Raw genomic sequence first — 18,079 nt, 5'->3', positions numbered from 1 at the left:
AGGGCGGGCACCACTACCGAGAAGGCCCTTGTAATAGTAGACAGACCCTTGTAATAGTAATAGTAACTTACTATTTGCACCCCGCCCATCTGGCTGGGTTTCCCCAGCCACTCTGGGCGGCTTCCAACAAAGATTAAAAATACATTAAAATATCACACATTAAAAACTTCCCTGAACAGGGCTGCCTTCAGATGTCTTCTAAATGTCAGGTAGTTGTTTATCTCTTTGACATCTGGTGGGAGGGCGTTCCACAGGGTGGGTGCCACTACCAAGAAGGCCCTCTGCCTGGTTCCCTGTAGTATTGGGCGTGGTGGTCCTTGCAATTCTTTGAAAATGTGGATGGCAGGCAGGCATGAACCATGCATGATTCGCTCTGCCTTGTCACCTCCCGGGAGGAATGTCTTGAACTTTTTCACCTCATTTTGGCAGTAGGTTTCCTCCACAAGGCAATTCAATGTGTATTTGGTGCTACTTGCATCTGCTTGCTTTTCCTAGAGTCCACATGGCGTCCTCCTCAACCATTTTTGCCATTGAATCTGGATTTTCTGGTTCACATATAATCTGAAAAAGGGTGGGGGTGGGGATCCAACATGAAATCACACAATAAAGTGTATTGTGAATCTTTTTGTGGACCGTTCTTTACATGGCTGGGGAAACACAGCCAGTTGGGCAGGGTATAGATAATAAAATTACTATTATTTAATTATTATTTGTAGCACATAGCTGCTTTGTGCAAAACTGGTCATGTGCAAAGCAAACTTATGTCATATGTACTTTCTGAAACAATGTGCAAACCAAAGCACTTCTATCCTTCAGAAGTCTCTGAATTCATACTTCTCTGAATTTTGCAAGGAAGTTCTGTACAGAAATGCAAATACTAGTGCAAAGTGTGCCTATAAATGCATATATTAGTAAAAATAATGTATTAAAAAAATAATTCTTTTAGGGAAACCAACTTCACCAAAATATATATATTAGGCAACATTACGTACAAAAAAGTGTATTTTAGATAAATTTGCTCTGAAATGCTGCTGAATTTTCATGAAGTCTTTAGGGGGGAAATTGTAAAAAAATTGAAAATTGAAAACTGATGTGAAAAACTAGTAGAATGAGAAGCAGAGAAACTAAAATTAACATATTCTCTGGGAGAGCTGTCAGGGAGGGCCTGCTGCAGAGGCATAAAATAGAGTGAAATCTGAAATTTCAGATCCTCCCTTTTCCAGCAGAGTTCAGTTTTTTAGCTCCCCTACCCAGTCCAAGTAGGCATCCCTAACATTAGCATAATGGAATGGAAGAACTCTATTCCTCCTTCGTTAGAAAATGTCTTTCTCTTTCTCTTTCTCTCAGTCTCTCCTTCTCTTTTAAGATGGTTCCTGCTGTTTCATTTGCTTGCATCAACTAAAATAGACTACTTTATTTTTCATTTAACTGTTATTTTATTCACTTGCACGCCCATGCCAATTTAACTGATTGATTAAGCAATTCATCAATTAGCTTGTATGATTAATCGACTTGAGATATTTTTTCATTGGCTGTCAGCCCTCGTTCTAGCTTTGGGTCTGCTAATTTGCCATTTTGCATTAACGTCTAGAGAGTTTTAACTGTTGCAGGGGATGGTACTTTGGTATGGTAGGAAGACTTTCTCGTTGAAATCATATCCTTATGATGCTTTTCTCTAGGGGAAATTGCCCTTATTCTTCTCTTTCCTACAGCTTACATGTTGCCATAGCAACAGGGGCATTGAGTTACGTTCTTTAATCTTTAAATAAATTCATGCACAAGTTACTTTACTGATCCCCCCTCTTAATTTGACCTCAACTGAAATGCTCATGCTACTATTTACTTAATATTTCAATCATCAGAGCAAACCCATCATCCAGCAGATCTTCCAGATGTTCCAGTACCCCCTCCTTAACATGACAGGAGTGTGTCAGCAGTAAATCATACCATGCAAGTTGATATTAACCCTTTATTAGCAAAAATGCAATTTGCACAAGAGTGTCAGGCGTAATGAGCACAGCAACTCATCTCTGGTAGGTCTTGCCCCTTGTATGACTTGTCCCACCTTCCTATAGCTGCCTAAGTCCCGTGCTCTCCAGGGTTTTTCCTAAGCAATCTGAGACTACGCCTAAGTGCCACCAATCTCTCTTCCACGCTTAGACTACTGCAATGTGCTCTACGTGGGGCTACCTTTGAAGGTGACCCGGAAACTACAACTAATCCAGATTGCGGAAGCCAGACTGATGACAGGGAGTGGCCACTAAGAGCATATAACACCGGTCCTGAAAGATCTTCACTGACTCCCAGTACGTTTCCGAGCACAATTCAAAGTGTTGGTGCTGATCTTTAAAGCCCTAAATGGCCTTGGCCCAGAATACCTGCAGGAGCGTCTCCATCCCCTTCATCCAGCCTGGAAACTGAGGTCCAGCTCCGAATGCCTTGTCAGCTTCCTCACTGTGAGAAGTGAGGTTACAGGGAACCAGGCAGAGGGCCTTCTCGGTGGTGGCGCCCGCCCTGTGGAACGCCCTCCCATTATTTACACCCCGCCCATCTGGCTGGGCTTCCCCAGCCACTCTGGGCAGCTTCCAACCAAATACTAAAATACAGTAATACATCAAACATTAAAAGCTTCCCTAAACAGGGCTGCCTTCAGATGTATTCTGAATGTCAGGTAGTTGTTTATTTCCTTGACATCTGGTGGGAGGGCGTTCCACAGGGCGGGTGCCACTATCAAGAACCCCCTCTGTCTGGTTCCCTGTAACTTGGCTTCTCACAGTGAAGGAACCACCAGAAGGCCCTCGGAGCTGGACCTCAGTGTCCGGGCTGAACGATGGGGGTGGAGACACTCCTTCAGATATACTGGACCAAGGCCGTTTAGGGTTTTCAAGGTCAGCACCAACACTTTGAATTGTGCTTGGAAACATACACAAAACGAAAAATGCCGATAGGTCTAGATACGGCTTCTAACGCTTCAGTATAATCTCCAAAGAACAACATGGAGAAGATGGAAATGGTTATTGAAATGGCAGGACTGAGTTGGAGCTGGGAGGGTAACCTGATGGCTGCTGGGGCTGCATTTTGGGGAAGGGACGGGGGCTTTGTCCCCTGTGTTGATGAAGCCCTGCTAACAGGAGGTGGTGCTGGGTGGGAGGGAGAGGTTCTGCTTCCCCCAGCAACTAAAGTTGCAGTGCTGTGAAAATGCAGGATCTCCCCACCCCTTCAGCAAGAGAATTGCAACCTTGGGGAAAGGCATCCAGATCCCACTCAGCAACGAACCATGCTATCATTGCATTAAAGAAAAAAGTAAGAAGCCCGCAGCATTGCTCTCTAATGCTCCAAAGTATAACAACGAGTAATTGCAGCCAAGTAAAGGATACTCGCTCTTCATCTACTTAGTTCCATGGTGTGTTGGAAGCTTCTTAGATTTGCTTATAAAGCGATTGCTTTAGCAGCTTTTGCAAACAGATTGATTGCCCTTCTTTTATTTTATTTTATTTTTTAAAAAAATCTCTTCTGCCTTTTAGCTTATTAACTTGCTTTCTTGGCTCACTGCCATCACAATTTATTCCTGTTGGCAATTTGCCAGTTTCTTTTTGCCTTTAGTGGCCTTCTTATAGCTTGAGTGGTTGAGTGTCTGTTCTGTGTTCATAGCCGTATAGCCTGCTGAGGCAGAGAGTGTGTGTAGAAGAGAAGTATGAGCCTAAACCAGAGAGAGAGAGAGAGCCTCACATATTTCTGTGCAAAAGCAGCCAAAGTGCATTTCAACTCGAGAGCTAACATAGGAATAGTAAATGCACTCTTAATCACAAAAATGCAGGCTGTGATGATAATGAACCTAGTGCAATACAGTGGACACTCGGGTTGCAAACGTGATCCGTGTAGGAGGCACATTCGCAACCCACAGCGTTCGCAACCCACAGCGCCACGTCTGCACACTTCTGCACATGCGCCAAGAACGATTTAGCGCTTCTGCTCATGAGCGAGCTCCGAAACCCGGAAGTAACCTGTTCTGGTAATTCCGGGTTCAGCGCAGTGTGCAACCCGAAAACACACAACCTGAAGCATCTGTAACCCGAGGTATGACTGTAAAGGTAAAGGGACCCCTGACCATTAGGTCCACTTGTGGCCGACTCTAGGGTTGCGGAACTCATCTTGCTTTATTGGCCAGGGAACCGGCGTACAGCTTCCGGGTCATGTGGCCAGCATGACTAAGCCGGTTCTGACAAACTAGAGCAGCGCATGGAAATGCCGTTTACCTTCCCGCCGGGGCGGTACCTATTTATCTACTTGCACTTTGGCATGCTTTCGAACTGCTAGGTTGGCAGGAGCAGGGACTGAGCAACGGGAGCTCACCCCGTCACAGGGAATCGAACTGCCAACCTTCTGATCGGCAAGTCCTAGACTCTGTGGTTTAACCCACAGCGCCACCCGCAAATGCATATCTGTGGATCAAAAATCTCATAAAACTGACAATAAAAAGTGCATCCTCTTGACTTCTACTAATGAGCAGAAAAAGCAGTTTTTTGAGAACACATTATACGCTCCTGCATTCTTTTTGAATCCTCCTTTTCATGATCATGATTAAGGTGGTATGAAATGGGCCAGCTGACTAGCCTTACATTGTACACACTGACCATAGGAATCTGCCTTATACCCAGTCAAACCATTGATCCATCTAGCTCAGCCGACAGCAGCTCTTGAGGATTTCAGGTGGAAGAGTCTCTTCCAACCTGACCTGAAGATGCCAGGGACTAAACCTGAGACCTGGGCAGATGCTCCACCACTGAGCTCCAGCCCTTCCCGAGGGCAGCGACTGAATAATTGAATTGCTGACATGTAGACTCTTAGCAAGGGACGCAGGTGGCGCTGTGGTCTAAACCACCAAGCCTCTTGGGCTTGCTGATCAGAAGGTCGGTGGTTTGAATCCCCGCGACGGGGTCAGTTCCCGTTGCTCTGTCCCAGCTCCTGCCAACCTAGCAGTTCGAATGCATGCCAGTGCAAGTAGATAAATAGGTACCACTCCAGCGGAAAGGTAAACGGCATTTCCGTGCACTGCTCTGGTTTCGGTGTTTGTTGCGCCAGAAGCAGCTTAGTCATGCTGACCACATGACAAACTGTCTGCAGACAGACGCCGACTCCCTTGGCCTCTAAAGCGAGATGAGTGCCGCAACCCCAGAGTCGTCTGTAACTGGACTTAACTGTCAGGAGTCCTTTACCTTTACCTTAGATTCTTAGCAAGTTGCTGTAAGCCCTTTATCATTGCATTTTATTATTAGCTGATGCTATACGTTAGTGACACTGGTCTGGTTTTGTTTTTACTGGCATTTGAAATGGTTATATTATGAGATGGAGTTGGATCAGATAATCTTGAACTGATGCCTGGACCCTCGCTAACACACCACATGACTTGTTGTTTGAATGGATTAGATTGCAGTCGGGGTCATACTCACAAAACACCCACAAATACTCAAGAAACTCGCGTCCTTAATTTGGGCTGTCCTTAGTGTGAATTTTGGATTATTTTAAAGCACGCATAGGCTTTGATTACTGAAGAGCTTAGTAACTGAGCATGGCTTTTCTCCAACAGCAATGAGAAACGGCGCAGGGAGCAAGAGAACAAATACTTGGAAGAGCTGGCCGAGCTGCTCTCAGCCAATATCGGAGAGATCGACAGCCTAAGCGTCAAACCTGACAAATGCAAGATTCTGAAGAAAACGGTTGACCAGATTCAGCAGATGAAGAGGCTTGAACAAGGTAAATCGGCAAGGCCCTTTGGTCTTCTCTTGTTTGTCACTGGTGTGTTTGAAGGTGGCAAGTGGTTCCTAAACCTTTTCAAGCCACACACCCCTTGGTTCAGTAAACTCATCCACAGTGCCCCATGGCCAATAAAAAAAAACTATTCAGAATAATGGTTTGCACAGCCATTGAGGAAGATAATAACACAATATAATTCAAAACAATTAATTGCACATTTATTCAAAATCCAGTTAAAACTAATTTAATTATTTCAACAAAATGGATGGACTTAATCCAATGATCCCAGCTTTTCAAAGTCTAATAGTCATTTACACCTCCAGCACCCCCCTGCCACCCCCTTGCCTCTTGGTGGGTTAATCCACCCACTTTGAGAACCACTGTTTTAAGGCAAGACTTTCACAAGGTGTGGCCTAGATCCTCCTTGGAGAGGGCGGTGCAGCAACTGAGTAATGAAAGTATATGATTCAAAAACATCCTTCCCCCACTCCTGAGTCCCCTTTCTAAACACCTTCCCCACAACAAAGATATGATAGCCATCTTCAACTACAGTGGTGCCTCGCAAGACGAAAAGAATCCGTTCTGCGAGTCTCTTCGTATAGCGGTTTTTTCATCTTGCGAAGCAAGCCCATTGACGGCTTAGCGGATTAGCGCTATTAGCGGCTTTTAGCGGCTTTTAGCGGCTTAGCGGATAAGCAGATAAGCAGATAAGCGGCTTAGAAAAGGGGGGGGGAACCCCGCAGGAACTCGCAAGACATTTTCGTCTAGCCCATAGGAAATTCGTTTTGCGAAGCACCTCCAAAACGGAAAACCCTTAACCCTTTCGTCTAGCGGGTTTTCCGTCTTGCAAGGCATTCGTCTTGAGGGGCACCACTGTATCTCAAGGGCTGTCACATGGAAGATGGAACAAGCTTGTATTCTCCCGCTCTGCGGGGCAGGACTCAAGTTACAAAAAAGGAGATTCCGACTAAACATCAGGAAGAACTTTCTGACAGTAAGAGCTGTTGGATAGTGGAGCGGACTCCCTTGGGAAGTGGTGGGCTCTCCATCCTTGGAGGTTTTTAAGCAGAGGTTGGATGGCCCTCTGTCAGGGATGCTTTAGTTGAGATTTCTGCATTGCAGGGGGTTGGACTAGATGGCCTTTGGAGTCCCTTCCAACTCTCAAGTTCTGTGATTCTTTGAAGGAGGCATTTGCCAGGGAGAGTCAGTGGCACAGAAACGGGTCAGCACAGCACGCACACACACACACACCCTCTTAACTCATTCATTCTCCCCTACAGATGTCTCCCCTGCTCTCACTTGCAAGCTCTGCAAATATGGGTTTTCAGACTGGCCTCAACTAGAGATCAGACATTTAGGATGGAATTACCGTATTTTTCACTCCATAAGATGCACATGACCATAAGACGCACCTAGTTTTTTGGGGGGGATCGGCTCACAGTTGTGCAGCTTCTTTTGCAAAGGGGAAAAATCCTGTTTTTATGGGGTTCAACTCACAGTTCTGCAGCTTCTTTAGGAAAGGAACGGGAGCTGTTTCTACAGTTTCCAGACAGATAATCTAATCAGCCAGTCACATGTCGCTGGGGAAACAAATGGCCTCCGTCTGCAGAACATTCAGCAAGGGAATTCTGGGCAAGGGGCCGGAAAAGGAGCCAGCGGTCGACCACACATTCGCTCCATAAGACGCACAGACATTTCCCCTGACCTTTTAGGAGGGAAAAAGTGTGTCTTATGGAGCGAAAAATACGGTAATTGTGTCGTGCAAAGGAGAGAGTTCTTTCAGCACAAGCAGTTCTGTTTGTCCGGTGGAACCATCTCCTACCCCTGGGAGTTCTCCTAATCACCCAGAGCAAATTTGGGGGATGTGTATGGGGGTACACAGAGACGGGGAGCAGCATAAGGCCCTGTTGCGCTTTGCATCTCTTGAGGGAGGCGAGGGTGCTGCTGCATTTTGGTCAGCAAATTTGCAGTTGCTTCGCACATTGCTTGTTTAAGTGGCAACTTAAGTGTAGGTTTAAAGTGTAGTGCGTGGATCCTACAGTCGTGCTCATTGCTGGCAGCCACCCCTTGGGTCTATTGACAGAGGCAAATGAAGGTGTATTGCATGAAATGGCCTTCTGTCTTTGCAAGGACTGCAGGGGTCAAGTCTCAGAACCACCTTTGCTTTCCTTGATAGAGTTTGTAACTAAATAATATTTACTTGTAGATTGTTAGGGAGATCTCCACCATCAAACCACGACCAAAGTGTTATTGTGAACAGCCCCTTCCTTGCTTTTATTTCATTTCAGCTTCGTCCAAATACGGCTTAGTTAGTTAAAAGAGACTGTCTACAGGGTGGATTGATTTAAATTAAGGCAATTTAAACCACTGATTTAAATTGCTCAGGAAAAAGACCAATTTAAATAATTTGGTTTAAATAACATTGCTAATTTTCTAAATTGATGCATTTCCTGAACAAGAGTGTATCCTAATCATCATCAGGTTTATTTTGTTAAAAATATATATATTGGTAATGAGAGCTTGTACTAATGGGTTTCCATAACAATCAAAAGTGGTTCGTTTGTAACTAAATGAAGTCTTCATACTACCTAGGCTGGGAGCAGCATCCAAATCTTCTGGCCATGCAGTCCTCGGACCTTTTGCGTTTGACCATTGTCTGCTTAGAGACTGGAGTGGCAACTGGGAAATTAATAGATTTCCATTTAGCTGTAAGAAAACTGAAGTAAGACCACTCGCTTAAAGACAACGGTCATGATCCGCAGCAGAATTTGGAGTGCTCGGTTGTGAGCAATTTCCCTTTCTCTTCCTGGAATCACTTGCCAATGTCTTCCACATGAGGAACGCTTTGTCCTCTAAGGAGCTCATATGGTTCTCTCTGTCCCCATTTAAACCATGCAATAACCCTGTGAAGTAGGTTTGACTGAGAGACAGTGATGGGCCCAATATCACCCAGTGAGCTTTATGACTCAGTGGGGCTTTGAATCCTGGTTTCCCAGGTCTTAGCCCAACACTATTTTTTCCCCCAATAGATTTTTATTAAGATTTTAAAAATTACATGAATAAAAAAAAATGAAAAACACCCAGTTAAACAAAAAAACAAAAAACCATAACAATGCGTAAAAACAAATCACATCACAAAAAAGTAAATAAAAGTAAGAAAAACAGACAAAAAAAAGAACAAATCAAACCTTTACATAACTTTCTTTCTTTAGCTTTTTTCCTTGACCTCCTCACACCTCCCCTCTTTGTATTCTAGTTCAGATAGATATTTCAGCAAATCTTTCATCTTTGTTTTTATCCTAATAATTTATCTTACTATACTGTAATTTTACATTCTCTTCTTTCACCAATTAGCTGTCCATTTTTACTTTATATATTCTTACTTCTCCTTAAAACTAATATATTTGAACTTAATCTCTTAAGACATTTCCCCATGGGTCATAAAAATTTCATTCCATGATTTTTCTAACTCTCATCAAATTTTTTCCTTTTTTTTTTAATCTCCATATATACATTTTAAATTCCCAATTTTCTTCCACCTTAGCCCAACACTCTAACCACTCCCCAACACTGGTTTTCAGTCTGGAAAGTACTTTTTCTCACTGCTTGGCGTGGTGGATAAAATATTCATAATTTGCAACAATAATAAATACAATACATGACCCTTTAATTTATAACACTTGTCCTAGAAGTCAAATATTTCCTACATCCCCCCCCCCTTTCCATAGAAGAAAACAAGAATACCAACTTAATTTTTGTACCCCATCCATCTAAGGGGGTTGCCCCAGCCACTCTGGGCAGTTTCCAACATAATATACAAACAACATCACACATTAAAAGTGGGCTTTCAGTTCAGTGTGTTTGAAAGAGGATCTTGAGCTGTTACCTTCTGAAGATATTTCATTTCTTCATTCATTCACTAGATTGGTCAACCGATTAATTACATTTATATCCCGTCTTTCCTCTAGGGAACTTAAGGCAGCATACATAGTTCTCGCCTTACAAGAATTCTCACAACAACTCTTTGTGGTAGGTTAGGCCGACTATCCCAGAGTCACCCCGTGAACTTCAAGGCAGAGGCTGGGGATTCAAACACAGACCTCCCCGCCCCCAGACAGGATCTCCTACATCTGCAGTGTGGTATAGTGGCTAGAGGATATTTCAGTGTTTTCATCTTGCTATGTTACATTCGGGGATGCTTTTGGCGCTGTGGGTTAAACCACAGAGCCTAGGACCTGCCGATCAGAAGGTCGGCGGTTCGAATCCCCGCAACGGGGTGAGCTCCCGTTGCTCAGTCCCTGTTCCTGCCAACCTAGCAGTTCGAAAGCATGTCAAAGTGCAAGTAGATAAATAGGTACCGCTCCGGCGGGAAGGTAAACAGTGTTTCCGTGCGCTGCTCTGGTTCACCAGAAGCGGCTTAGTCATGCTGGCCACATGACCCAGAAGCTGTACGCTGGGTCCCTCGGCCAGTAAAGCGAGATGAGCGCCGCAACGCCAGAGCCGGCCACGACTAGACCTAATGGTCAGGGGTCCCTTTACCTTTACCTATGTTACATTCAGATTTCATTTTAAACAGAGGTACAGTCATACCTCATGTTACATCTGCTTCATGTTAAGTTATTTCAGGTTACGTCCTGCAGCAACCCGGAAGTACCGGAAAGGGTTACTTCCGGGTTTTGCTGCTCGCGCATGCGCAGAAGCACAAAATGATGTCACGCGCAGGCGCAGAAGCGGCGAATTGCAACCTGCATGTGCGCAGACACACCACTGCGGGTTGCCTTCTTTTCATGTTGCGAACGGGCCTCCGGAACGGATCCCGTTCGCAACCAGGGGTACCACTGTACTGTTGTTGTTTTTTTAAAAAATGACATTGTAACTGTATTTAAAAGTAAAACTCTGGTTTTAAATCTTTCGGAATCCAGGTGTTTGGGTTTTTTAAATAAAAAGATTAATTGTAGAAAGAGCCAGGATGCATGGGAAAGTGCCCTGGGAATCCATCCACTGAGGTCTTCCCAGTGTTGCTCAGTCTCATTCTGCATTGCCCAGCTTCCGTTTTTGGGTGGGTGGGGGCAAGAGGCAGTGGGAGAGAAGCCCTTTCACAGAGTCTGTGGCTGTGGAAATATCCAGGTGGAAATAATGCATATTTCCAAAAAGAGAGAGAGAGAGAAAAGTTCCATGAGTTTCTGTGCTCTTTCAATGGCCCTGGCGAGAGAGCGGTGCCTCTCTCGTTCCCTGCCCTACCACTGTGGCTGAATCGCGAGCGGTTGGGAGCATGAGAAATGGGGCTCTGCCAGCAGCTCAAGGCCTGCCCTGCAGCAGTCCCTCCTTGGCTTGGAAGAAGGCGCTCCATATTTCTCCTCGAATGAAACGCTCGCCTTGTGGCACCACCAGCAGCTCTTTCCAAAAGACACAGCGCTGGGCGTGGAACTTGTCAGCTTGACTGGGAGCGAAGGCTGTGCTTAGCATCCCAAGATGCAAGCGGGTGGGGAAGAGAGCCTCAGGCTTTTGCAAAGGAGATTTGCCGTGTCCCATAATACGCATGTTCCGATTGTAATGTTTTCATGGCCTTACTCCTGTCATTTGTGCTTCTTGGAGGTAAAATACCGCCTTGGCAACTGATGATGCCCTCCTGGTCGTGCCTCTTCGTAGAAATGGGATCATTCCTGCCTCGTTGTTGCTGCTGCTGTTGTTTAATTAGATACTCGCACTTCTCGGGATTATTGTCAAAAGTAAAATGGATGGTTTCCACATTAGGAACCATGTTATTCCTGTCCCAAGTTAAATATAAATGTGTTGGGGACAAAGAGGTGTTGTTGGTACTTGCGAAAGTGTCTTGAGATTCTAGTCATCTGTATTCCTCACTTTCTTCCAGTGTAGAGAGTTGGCTTAATTTTTTTTTAAAAAAAAAAACACCCCAACAATTGTGTGTGTCAAATTTTGTATGTTGGTATTTATGCAAAATGTTTTGAATCTAATTTTGAAACAGGCCCTAGCTCAAGTGGAGCACACGTAGTTGGTGGGCAGAAGAAGTTGAGTTTGTCTCTGACATGTCTCGTTGCACCAGAGGCAGGCTTGTTAAAGGCTCTTGGATAACATGACTGGTAAAGGTACAGTCAGGTTGCATGTTTTCACATTGCGCACCGTGCCGAACCCGGAAGTACTGGAACAGGTTACTTTCGGGTTTTGGCGCTTGCGCATGCACAGAAGCACTAAATCGCATATTGCGCATGCGCAGAAGCGCCGAATCATAACCCCCGCGTGCGCAGATGCAGCGCTGCTGGTTGCGAATGCTGCGGGTTGCAAACGTACCTTCCACATGGATCACGTTCGCAACCCAAGCATCCACTGTATAACACTTAAGATCTGTTCTCTGAACAGTAGGTGGTTATAACCCAGATGGACCAATGGTCTGATGCTCTAGTGGGGAGCCGTACATCACTGGGTAAAAATGGTAATCTGATGTTAATGATATCAACCTCTGATGCTGTGAGGATATGAAAGCTTACAAGTTTCACATCAGTTTGCCTTCCCCTGGTGCCCTCCTTCTGTTTTGGGACTACACCTCCCATCAGCCACTGCGAGCATGGGCATATTGATGGGAGTTGTAGTCCAAAATACTGGGAGGGCAGCAGGCTGGGGAAGGCTGTGTTGGACAAATAGAAATTTACTGAACGTTTACAGTTTCTTTAAGTAATTTATTTCATATTGCACTAAGGAATCTTACAGTGTATCGAAGTGAAGTTGTCTCTGCCCTTGTAGCTTTCAGGTGTGCTTCCTCAAAAGACTAACAGTGGTTGCTTAACTGGGCATTCTAGATATAACTGAAACAATCTCTTTTATCATTGTATTATTTTCCACAACTTTTTAGACGGGAACTATCCCAAAGTTTCGGACAAGGAACCGCATTTGATCCACTTCCCTCTGCTCAAATTTTGATTTTGGCTTTGACAACTGAAAAATACTCCCACACATGCTAAATGGTTCCTAGAGAGAAATTTTCCCTGTGCCTTTTTGTGGGTGTCAGAAGCGAAAGTTTTTCTGGAAAAACACATCATTTGGGCTGTATATGGGGGAAACACACCCATGGTACCTACAGGACCGCCTCTCCTGGTATGCCCCGCGGAGGACCTTAATGTCCACAAATGACAACATTTTGGAGGTCCCAAGTCCCAAGGTGGTTAGATTGGTCTCATCTAGGGCCAGGGCCTTTTCAGTACTGGCCCCGACTTGGTGGAATGCTCTGTCACAAGAGACCAGGGCCCTGCAGGACTTGACATCTTTCCACAGGGCCTGCAAGACAGAGCTGTTCCACCTAGCCTTTGGTTTGGACTCAGTCTGACCCTTCTGTTTCCCTCCCCTTATGTTTTTGATCTATGGGCTACTTTTAAAATGAGGCTGCATTTTAAAGTGCATTTTAACCTGTATTTTAAATTGGTTTTTTCCCCCTATTATGTTTTTACTGTAATTTTACTGGTGTTAGCCACCCTGAGCTCGGCTCTGGCCAGGGAGGGCATGGTATAAATAAAATTTATTATTATTACTGTATTATTATTATTATTATTATTATTATTATCCCTTCCGTTGCTTCCTGTTGCCTCAGGAGTGATACTGTGGAACCCAGAGGTCAAACAGAATTTAGACAGGGCAGGTAATTTGAAAACTCCTGTTTGGTATTGAGGGGTGTCACATTTCATGCACATTACAGATGAAACCAGAAGGGAGTTTCTTATCAGGTAAGTGCTTGAGAGTCTCCCGCTTATTGCCTCTTCAGCAGTCATTAGTTTTCTTGGCAGGGCACAGCATGGCTGAACATTAACGAGAGCAAGAGCTACTACACAGAGTGGTTCCTTGAGCTTTGCTCTCCATTACCAGCTGGTCTCTTTTCTGCTGACCATGTTGTTTGGGGGGGGGGGGTTGGAGGAAGGAAATTGCACCTTTTCAGTTTCGCTCCATTTAACTCTGGGCTGTTGGGCACGAGACGATGGCAGAGTAGTCTCTTAGGCAGGGATTGGGAGGCTGGATGTGGCCCCCAACAACTTTAAATCCACCCTGTGGCCTCCCCTCTCCAGCTCTGCCTCTAACAGAGAAGAAGTGTGCATGCACACGAAAGCTCATACCAAGAACTGACTTAGTTGGTCTTTAAGGTGCTACTGGAAGGAATTTGTTTTGTTTTGACTATGGCAGACCAACACGGCTACCTATCTGTAACTCTAACAGAGCAGTTAGGTTTGCTTTATTATTTGAAAGCTTACTAGCTATACAGGAGGGGACGAAGGTGGCGCTGTGGGTTAAACCACAGAGCCTAGCACTTGCCGATCAGAAGGTCGGCAGTTCGAATCCCTGTGACAGGGTGAGCTCCCATTGCTCGGTCCCTGCTCCTGCCCACCTAGCAGTTCGAAAGAACATCAAAGTGCAAGTAGATAAATAGGTACTGCTCCAGCGGGAAGGTAAATGGTGTTTCCATGCGCTGCTCTGGTTCACCAGAAGTGGCATAGTCATGCTGGCCACATGACCCGGAAGCTGTACGCCGGCTCCCTCGGCCAATAAAGCGAGATGAGTGCTGCAACCCCAAAGTCGGCCACGACTAGACCTAATGGTCAGGGGTCCCTTTACCTTTACCTAGCTGTACAGGAAGATCTTCTATCTTAAGCGTGGGAGATGAATGAATTGCGGGGGGAGTGGGAATGGGTGAACGGGATGCATGAGGCTACATTTTAATATTTTAATATTCCATTATTTTAATGTTGTATTTTATTTTTGTTTTTAAGTTGTAATGATTCATCTTGTTTTTATTATTGTTTGTAAGCCGCTCTGAGCCCGGCCTTGGCTGGGGAGGGCGGGGTATAAATAAAAAATTATTATTATTATTATTATTATTATGAATCTGAGTGTGAGACATCAAGAAGGTGTCTGTGGCCTCACTCACCTTTTGGGCTCCTGCCCTGTCCATTGCTGGCATGCCTTTTCCAGCAGGTATTAGCACCAATTTGTGCATTAGATTTCTGTTTTTGCTCATTGGTGATCTTCCACCTCTGGATACCCAGGGAAATGTGATGTGTGGATATGTTTCACACTGCAGCCCTCGGAGGTTAAGCAGATTATATACTTGAGAAAAGTACCACTATTAGATCTGTTTATGTTTCCCCCCCCCCCCCAGCTATGCTCTCTGCTAAGCATAAGGCGCAGGAGTCTTTACTAAAAGACTGGGGACAGGTGGGTCTTGTAGAGTTTTGGCTGGGGCGGAGAGACTGTTGGGTGAAAGGGTAAGGAGAGAAGGTGGGGACTGAGCTCCATGTTCAGGTCCTGGAGGCAAGAAAAAGAGAAAGAGCCTTCATGCCCTGCTCCCCTTCTTGTGATTTCCAGAGGTGTTTGGCTGGCAGCTGCTGAAAACAGAATGCTGGACTAGGAAAACCCTTGGACTGATTCAGCAAGGAAGCTCCTACTGAGCTCTGGTCCTGATGGGGGCACAGGAGAATCAGAACTCAGAACTCACCTGCTGCCTTCTGCAAGATTAAGGCTTAGAGATGTTTGTTCAAGAGGGGGCAGAAGGACATTGATATTTGGATGTAAGGTAAAGCGGTGGTGATTGTAGGGAGTTAAGAAACATAAAGAGGGACGTGGGGTGGCACTGTGGGTTAAACCACAGAACCTAGGACTTGCTGATCAGAAGGTTGGCGGTTCGAATCCCCGCAACGGGGTGAGCTCCCGTTGCTCGGTCCCTGCTCCTGCCAACCTAGCAGTTCGAAAGCACATCAAAGTGCATGTAGATAAATAGGTACCGCTCCGGCGGGAAGGTAAACGGTGTTTCCGTGTGCTGCTCTGGTTTGCCAGAAGCGGCTTAGTCATGCTGGCCACATGACCCGGAAGCTGTCTGTGGACAAACATCGGCTCCCTCGGCCAATAAAGCGAGATGAGCGCCGCAACCCCAGAGTCGGCCACGACTGGACCTAACGGTCAGGGGTCCCTTTACCTTTACTTTAAGAAACATAAAATGGCACGCCATACGAGAGGGACTCGCACAAGTTGATGAAAATTCTTCTCCCCACCCCGCAAGCCACTGGGAAGCCTTGCCTAGCCTTCCTGATACCTGCATGTTTACCTGATGCCCTACTCCTTTCTAAGCCATTATCCACATTCAGCGAGGAATAGAATCTTGCAGTGTTGTTTGAAAATTGAAACTTAAGGCCTCGGAATCATTATGTTTGTTGTTCTTGTTGTTTTTCAGTTTGCCATGAATATTCAGAGGCATAAAATGCACAGACCCAGGCAGAATTCAGAGCCTTAGACAAAGCAGTAGAACAGTTTTCATTTCAAAGATAGGACATGGTGCAGCGAGTTGCCCAGCAGAGTTGCATGTGGGGGCAGCAGAAGCCTAATGAGCTGCAATCTTGTTTGCTCAGCCGCAGCAGAGTCAGATGACACCAGTCACTCTGCAGTGAAACTTAGGGGCTCCTTCTCCCCTCTCTGCTTGTGGTTGGAGCTGGGATGCTTCAGGAACCCACCAGGAGTGATGAGTGGTGCAACGGAAATGCCTTTCAGAGCTCTAGGACACAGGCCAACTGATGCAGAAGAGATGATGAAGCTGACTTCATTAGAGCTTGTAAATGCTTCCTTCCTTGAGCAGAAAGAGCTATAAACATGTGCAGCTACGTTACCTGTTAATTATTACTATGCTCTGTTTCCTCTCCTTTCCTGGGCTGCTTCCTTATGAAGGTCTACAGCAGGAATTCACCAGGGGAGAGATCCTGGTTCAAACTGTCCCAGTGTCCCGGATTGTTATGGCAATGTAGAGCTGACCTTCTTAGAATCTTAGAATCATAGAATCATAGAGTTGGAAGAGACCACAAGGGCCAACCCCCTGCCAAGCAGGAAACACCATCAGAGCACGCCTGACATATGGTTGTCAAGCCTCTGCTCAAAGACCTCCAAAGAAGGAGACTCCACCACACTCCTTGGCAGCAAATTCCACTGTCGAACAGCTCTTACTGTCAGGAAGTTCTTCCTAATGTTTAGGTGGAATCTTCTTTCTTGTAGTTTGGAGCCATTGCTCCGTGTCCGCTTCTCTGGAGCAGCAGAAAACAACCTTTCTCCCTCCTCTATGTGACATCCTTTTATATATTTGCTTGCAGACATTTTGAAGCGAAGATCTGTTTGCCCAGGAGTAAATATTACTGTCCTCTGACGAGTGTTCAGACGCATAGCCGTGATTTCCTTTCCCCTCCACACTTCTCCTATCATCTGTTTCAAAGAAAGATTTAGCTCTGCCAAGGCTCTGTGGCTTAGCTGCACCGATCCCTTCCCAGGGTTGAGCATAATCTGGAAAAGAAAAATACTTTTACACAATTTTAGCCGATGTGATTGATCTTTGCTGCGCTGACTTATTGGCGGTACTCTATACACGGTCTGAATTGTAGGCCCTCTGACATTCAAAACCAGAAGCCAGGGCTAACGAGGTTCCTGGCTGCAAATAAGTTCAGGGAATAGCTAAGTAGGAAAAGAGAGACTGGTTGCTGTGGAATTTCTAATGCAGCGAAGGGAGGGATTTTCAAATAAAGAGACAATAAAAAAAACAAATCCCCTTCAAATTCCGTAAGCAGAAATTTTTAATGGATGTTTCTCCGGCATTGAGAGCGCTAATTGGAGCTCTCTGCAAACAGCAGAGCTGCGGAGCAGCAGGTGGAAGTTAGCAATGAATGGAAACAATCCATAGTTCAGTCTCCCCTCGCCAAGTGCTCCCCAGAGGCAGTTCCTCCTGCTGACGGATTTCAAAGCTTGCCCCTCGTGAAGAGGTGAGAGGGCAGCTCTTCCTTTTCCTCCCCAGCCGAGAGCATCTCATTTCTTTCTCTCCCTCGGAATTAGAGGGAGGAGCCCAAGGGAGAACACAGGAGGCCTTCTGAATCCACCCCGCGTGCCTATACATCAGCGGAGGCCTCCGCCGCCGCCGCCAGAGCTTTGCATGCTGGGCTGCTGTTTGAAAGTATCAAGCAAATGCTTTTAGAGCGGCTTTCCCGGGGCTGGAGCCCTTCCAAGGCTAGTAATGTACAGTTGGCAGGACACGGAGTTTGCGGCGGTGGCAGCAGCCTGGGGTGCATCTGCCAAGACAGCCATAAACCAGGCAGAGGAAAGGGCCAGGCAGTTAATTTTTCAGCACTCCGCCGTCCCACAAAAGTTGCATGGCGATTCTGAGCCAGTGAGGCTCCATGAATGCTGCTTTTCAAGCACTCAGCGCCCCAGTTTGCCAGGGAGCAGAAGAAAAGCTCTCTTGATGAAGTCATAATTTTACTGGGTTGGGGTTGGTTTTTTTGCAAGTGAATGAGGAAGGAGG

General features: G+C 45.7%; 1 protein-coding gene and 1 long non-coding RNA gene across 7 annotated transcripts in view; both read left to right on the top strand.

Annotated features, from left to right (window-relative positions):
* LOC309338155 overlaps positions 1-18,079 on the top strand; it is a 309,599-nt gene that overhangs the window by 120,431 nt on the left and 171,089 nt on the right. The gene's annotated exons all lie outside the window — the stretch shown is intronic.
* NCOA1 (nuclear receptor coactivator 1) overlaps positions 1-18,079 on the top strand; it is a 304,047-nt gene that overhangs the window by 200,529 nt on the left and 85,439 nt on the right. For all 6 annotated transcript variants that reach the window (XR_014154526.1, XM_081854455.1, XM_081854456.1 and 3 more), the window contains one exon: positions 5,588-5,754. Coding sequence is in view for 5 of the 6 variants with exons in the window: in XM_081854455.1 (XP_081710581.1) it covers positions 5,588-5,754 (167 nt within the window). In the remaining variant the exon portion in view is untranslated. The remainder of the gene's footprint in view (positions 1-5,587; positions 5,755-18,079) is intronic.

Source organism: Podarcis erhardii (genome assembly GCF_964252035.2).
Source record: "Podarcis erhardii genome assembly, chromosome: 3".
Classification (NCBI taxonomy): Eukaryota; Metazoa; Chordata; class Lepidosauria; order Squamata; family Lacertidae; genus Podarcis; species Podarcis erhardii.
This window is presented reverse-complemented; position numbering and strand designations above follow the sequence as displayed.